The following is a 6,267-nucleotide window of genomic DNA, read 5'->3' on the forward strand; positions in this document are numbered from 1 at the left end:
CTGTCCCTTACTGACGAGGTGCTGCGTGTTTTCGAAATGGACTGACATTTAATAGAGTTTTAAACGCCTTGTAAAGAGATCAGGTCAAAGACTTGTTTTGGCTGTTTCTTCCTTGCAGTTTTTAATGCAACGGTGAGAGCGGGGAAAGAAAAGCACTTCGAAATCTCCAGGGATAATGTTCTCCCAGTTCAGCTTTTTCCTAGCCTTACCTTCACTCAGAATTAGCATGTCCATAGCTTTGACCCTTCACCTCCCTCGTGCGTTGGAAGACAAAACCAACTTTTGAATTATAGAATTTACAGTGCAGAAGGAGGCCATTTGTCCCATCGAGTCTGCACCGGCCCTTGGAAAGAGCACCCTACCCAAGCCCACGCCTCCACCCTACTACCGTAACCCTACCTTGCCCTTTTGGACACTTAAGGGCAATTTAGCATGACCAATCCACCTAACCTGCACATCTTTAGATTGTGGGAGGAAACCGGAGAGCCCGGAGGAAACCCACGCAGACACGGAGAGAATGTGCAAACTCCACACAGACAGTGACCCCGGCCGGGAATCAAACTGGGACCCTGGAGCTGTGAAGCAACTGTGCTAACTAGGCTACAGTGCTGCTTTGAAACCAGATGGAGTCTTGTCCTTCAGGTGCCCAGACATCAACGTCAAATTGTTCTCTGTTCGGATAGTTCTTTCTGTCCCAAAGTGCTTTACAGCCAATTAAAATTTCTGAAATGTAGTCACTGTTGTAATATGAGAAGCACGACAGCTGTACTGTGCACAGCAAGCTCCCTCAACCAGCAATGTGACTGACTGGACAATCTGTTTTTGTAATGTCGGTTGAAGGGTAAATATTGACCAGGGCACTGGGAGGCACTTCGCCTCTCTTCGGAATAGTGCCTTTGGATCTTTCCTGTCCACTTAAGAGAGCAGAAAGTGCTTTGGTTTAAAGTCTCATCTGGAAAATGGCACCTCAGACACCGCCGCACTCCCTCGATACTCGAGTGGTTATCATAGCTTTTCAGAATTTAAAACTAAATGCAGCAGGCATAAAGTAAATGGCTAGAATTTGTAACACATTGCAGAGATATGTGATATTTTGTGTTTGCTCTTTTACATTTTGTACAGAAAACGCTTCGGGATAAGGAATACAAGGGTCTACAGGTGAAACTGGAGCGGTTGGAAAAGCTTTGCAGGGCTCTGCAGACAGAGAGAAATGACCTGAATAAAAAAGTGCAGCTTCTTCAGTGTCAGTTTTCAGGAAATGATGGGCCTTTAGACCTGACAGAAGAGGAATACCTGGCATGTCAGAGCCCAGATCCTTCAGAATTGGCTGAGGTGAACACTTCAAGTCAGGAGGAAGGAGGAAGGCAGTCCCATGCTACCACTGTTTTAGACCAAGAGTGTTTAACCGGAGGTCTAGAAAATGCTGTTGCAGCTTCGGGCATTGATTCTGTTGACTAAGATTATCTGTTTTAAAGAAGAATTGTGTGGAGTTATATATTTTTGTGTAATTATTGTTTGACTTGTTCTTGGTAATTAATTATTGGCTTTGTGGTGAGAATTTCTTACACATTTTTCTACCATATCTGTATTTTCTTAGGGGAAAAAGGAATTTATGTGGTTCAAGTAGCTGTATGGTCGGTCAAGTTAGTCTACTTTATAAACTTTCATAATTGATTATATTTGTTTCATCCTTTTTAAAATTGAAATTTTTGACATTGCAATCCACCTTGACTCTCAATACTTGGACCGAGATGTAAACATTTTCATCTAATTTTAATAACAGATGAGTAACTTTTTTTTTTACACCGAGCTGTTTTTTGCAATTTAAGTGCAACTGGATATATTTGGTTGGCTCATGCTTCCATAGATGGGATCGCTCTCAGCTCTTCTGATAGCGTGACTTGCGAATCATGACATACCATATAAAGCACTGCTTCTCGGTTGAAATTTTTAGCTGATGTGGGAACCGTTAATGTTAAGAGCCGGAAAATCCAAGAGGCGCCTCTGATTGTAGATTGCTTCAAATTAACAAAACTGGACAGGAAATGGGGTCCACTGGTGACAGTTTTGAGATTTCTTTTGCAACGTTGGCTATTTCCCATGCCTTCCATTCAGTAGAGAAGGCAGGCTGTGAGAAGAGAAGCAGACGCTAGTTTCTGCCACTTCTCAAATTAGGGTTTTGCCAGGTAATTATTGTCGTCCTGGTATCATCCCTGGAATTATAAGTGTCCAGAGGACTCATCAGTCCTGCGGCTATTGAGTCCGTCTTTTACTGCCTATGCCCCTGTTAGAAAGATGCTTCCCATGTCTTTTGCTGACTCAATAAATGAACGTTGGCCTTGATTTAGCAGGCTGGCTTTTTTTAAATTTAGAGTACCCAATTCATTTTTCCAATTTAGCGTGGCCAATCCACCTACTCCGCACATCTTTGGGTTGTGGGGGCGAAACCCACGCAAACACGGGGAGACTGTGCAAACTCAGCAAGCTGTTTGCACGCTAACATTTCTGTTAGTTTTAAAGTTCTGCCATTGGAGCTGAGCCTAATTTGTTCGTAGCAAGTGATCTAAGAAAGTCTAGTAATTGGTTTTTTTTTTGTAGCGTGTTTGGTCAATGCCACCATTTTATTTATTGTTTTCCTTCATCTATTTTTAGACTAAAGGGAATAATTTCCCTGAGACAATTTTTTTTTGATGGAGCCATGGTAACTGTGCACTATCCTTTCACCTCAGGGTTTGAACCTAGACCAAAGCTTAAGGGGAGTTTTTTTTTTTAAATCGCGTTGCTGGCTCCAAGAGTTCCAAATTAAATTAGTTTTGGCTATCTTCACCTCTGAGTTTGTATCTCTACAGCACAAAGCTGGCACTGATGGACCTATTTCCTCAGAACCATTATAGGTGGGAAAATAAACACAGGTTAAATTGGGTAGAGAAAAGTGGGGTGGACCCTCTTTTGAGATTGCTGCTGAGACACATTTGGAGTACTGTGAGGGCTTTTCGTCTCTATAATTATACCTGGCTAGCGAGTACTAGGTACTACGTACCAAAAATAAATAACTATCCCATTCCCACCACTGAATTTGGCATCAAATGTCGATATTATTCTTTATATACATAGGACTTGGGAGCAGGAGTAGGCCATTTGGCCCTTAGAGCTTACTCTACCATTAGATAAGATCATGGCTGATCTGGTTGTTCCTCGGCTCCACCTTCCTGTCTGCTCTCTTGTCTATGAAAGATCTATCTGATTCAGCCTTGAATAAATACAGCCTCCACTGCTTTCTGTGGAAGAGAATTCCACAGACTAATGGCACTCCTCCGTCTTAAAAGGGAGACCTCTTATTTTCAAACTATGGCCCCTAGTTCTCGTCTCTCCACCCTATTACGTCTGCTCATGATCTTGCATGATTCAATAATGTCACCTCCAGTGGATATAGACTCTACCTGTTCAGCCATTCTTCCTAAGATAAACTCTTCATCCCAGTAATGAATTTTCTCTGCAACTGCTATCGCAATCATACCCTTTTCGAATAAGGAGACCAAAACTGTACACAGTATTCTAGACGTCGTCTCACCAAAGCCCTGAACAGCAGCACTAAAACTTCCCTCCTTTTATATTCCATTCCCCTTGCAATAAACAATGACATTCCATTTGCCTTCCTTTTTTTTTAAATTTACAATACCCAGTTCTTTTTTTATATAATTAAGGGGCAATTTAGCGTAGCCAATCCACCTAACCACATATTTTTGGGTTGTGAGGGTGAGACCCACGCAGACACAGGGAGAATGTGCAAACTCCACATGGACAGTGACCCAGAGCTGGGAACGAACCCGGGTCTTCGGCGTGGTAGGGCAGCAGTGCTAACCTCTGCGCCCCCGTGCTGCCCTCCCATTTGCCTTCCTAATCATGTGCTGTCCAGGATGCCAAGATCCCACTGTACCACTGAGTGCAGCAATCTCTCTCCATTTAAGTAGTATCATGCTTTTCTATTCTTCCCTCAAAGTGAACAATTTCACATTTTCCCTATCTGCCATTCTTTTGCCCAGTCACTTAACCGACAGATGGCTTGTCTCAGTCAAAGTTGAGCTTTGTTAATTAATTAAAATCTTTTGGATACCAACTCGAGCATTCTGGCACATTTTCACCTAAAATGACCAATTCGAGTCCTGGATGTGAATGGAAAGGAGAGATATCCGAGTTGATTGTGAGATCTTCCTGGTTTTTAATAGACATAGTTACTTATAAACTGTCCCATTATCATCTTCCCTCGAAATATATATTATCTATTGGAGTATATAATTGACATTCCCAAATTCCTGATTCAAGCTGTTTTCCTCCAAATCAGATTTTCATGTATTTAACTGCCTATTCCCCTCTCTGAAATTTCTTCATTTTTTGGAGTTTTAATCTTTTAATGTACTCTTTCCCACTCTATCTGATATGTAGGTGAACGATACTCTTCCCCAATCTATTGGATCCATAGGTCTAGTAATATATAATTACTCCACATACTGAGGAATGTGGATTGCAGTTCCTTACTGAGCCATTTGCAAATCCATCACTTGATGAATTGGATTAAAGTGAGCCCAGACTATACTAGATGTGATCGCATTGGGCAACCAGTAGTTTTGCAGAAGCAGGGCATGTTGATTTGTTCTTTTTATTTGGGAAAGACAAAAAAAATCTCACTGGATGGCTTTGCCCTGAGCTAACACATTCCTGGAGAAGGTAAAATATCTGTTTTGTTTTCTTCCTGACCTTGACCTGAGAATAGATGGAACCGATCAGCCCAGTTTCAGTGAGGGTTTTCCCACTCCAACGTGGAGCTCATTTATGATCTAGTGGAATAATTGAAGCACTGCAGCTTCTACAAGCAGTCGTCCCTTTGATATATCAAATCCTTCACTAGTATCTGCTGGTCTGACCCGCCCTGATATATTTCGACATGACTCATATACGAATCCTTTTTATCCTGTGGTTTTTATCAACTCTGAGAACTGCTTTGGGAATGGTCTTTTGGAAGAATTTCTGACTTCCTCTTTGGGGAAGAGGATGTTGGGAATCTGTTCTGCAGTTGAAGGTCCACCACAAATGTTTTCTTTAGAAATGGACCACTTGAAAAATTCTCATGAACTACTGGTTGCTGAGTGCTATGTTTTATTAAACTTGTCCTGCTGGTTTCAGTCAAATGGATAATTTACATATCCTCTTCGCAGCATTCCCACTAAGCCACGCCATTGTAGTACAGTACTTGGTTACGTGCAGTACAGAGAATAAGTGTAAGCGGCCCCTTTAAGATGTGGACGTGCACAGCCACGCGACATCTTAAAGGAGCCGCAGAGTGCAGCTAACAGGCGGCGTACACAAAGGGAAATTAAAGGGAATTTTGCTTCCTGACTTTCATTTTTACCTTTGTCAAATCTCCTTTGACTTCTGTGCTCATTGGAAGACCTTCGTTATGAGCTGTCCTTGGCTCTTGCAAGGTTCACAGCACTCTTGTGAGGAAGGCAAGTTTTTTGCGTGTACTTAAATACCGAGTACCTAAAGATGATGGCATGGTTATTTGTTCCCTTTGCCACTTGGCAGGTGTCATGTCAGTGAAAGTATTTAATTAATCTGTGAAACATTCCATTCAATGTGCCACTTGTTCTTTTTCAGATCTTTACACATTACATTCTCGTTTTTCTTTCTCCCAGAAAGTTATGAAATCTGAACCTACAAACCTCACGGATATAAATTCCTACTTTGAAACGTAGATCCTTAAATTACATGAAAGTAACCAGCACGCTGAGTTTAGGTAGATCCAGGCAACGGTGTCTGGGTGCTGGGGCTCAAAATTAACAGTAGCCTTTCTAGCTTATGATTAGAGTGGGCTAGCACTATACCAGACCCTTGGCTACAGTCATTAATCCTTAGTTGCTGATGTGTAACTATAGGTCCTAATGGTTGTCTCTTGTGTATGAACCTCAGTAACTCTCTGTGTTTGTTGAATTTTACCTATGTCTCGAGAAAGCTATTATTGTGGAGCAGCCCCTGAACAAAACTTGCGTTCCAGCCTCACTCAGAAGGAATAAATGCTCATGGGATTCGGCTGCCTCTAGAACTGTAACCAGAATCCATTCAATGAGGAGTAGACAAAAATTATGGGAGGGTGGAGCAAAAGACCAGTGTTCCTAAGGTGCTGGGGCACAACTGAAAGTTGTATTTCACTATGGAATGTGGTTTTCTACATACAAATTTACCAAACAGGGCAGATAGTGCAGTGCAGTA

At 41.9% G+C, this 6,267-nt stretch overlaps 1 protein-coding gene across 4 annotated transcripts in view; it reads left to right on the forward strand.

Annotated features, from left to right (window-relative positions):
- Nucleotides 1-1,677, forward strand: part of LOC119969211 (gamma-taxilin-like) — a 102,577-nt gene extending 100,900 nt beyond the window's left edge. For all 4 annotated transcript variants that reach the window (XM_038802512.1, XM_038802514.1, XM_038802511.1 and 1 more), the window contains exon 10: nucleotides 1,123-1,677. In XM_038802512.1, the coding sequence (XP_038658440.1) occupies nucleotides 1,123-1,458 (336 nt within the window). In that variant the 3' untranslated portion in view covers nucleotides 1,459-1,677. The remainder of the gene's footprint in view (nucleotides 1-1,122) is intronic.
- The last annotated feature ends 4,590 nt before the right edge of the window (nucleotides 1,678-6,267 follow it).

Source organism: Scyliorhinus canicula, chromosome 7, assembly GCF_902713615.1.
Source record: "Scyliorhinus canicula chromosome 7, sScyCan1.1, whole genome shotgun sequence".
Classification (NCBI taxonomy): domain Eukaryota; kingdom Metazoa; phylum Chordata; class Chondrichthyes; order Carcharhiniformes; family Scyliorhinidae; genus Scyliorhinus; species Scyliorhinus canicula.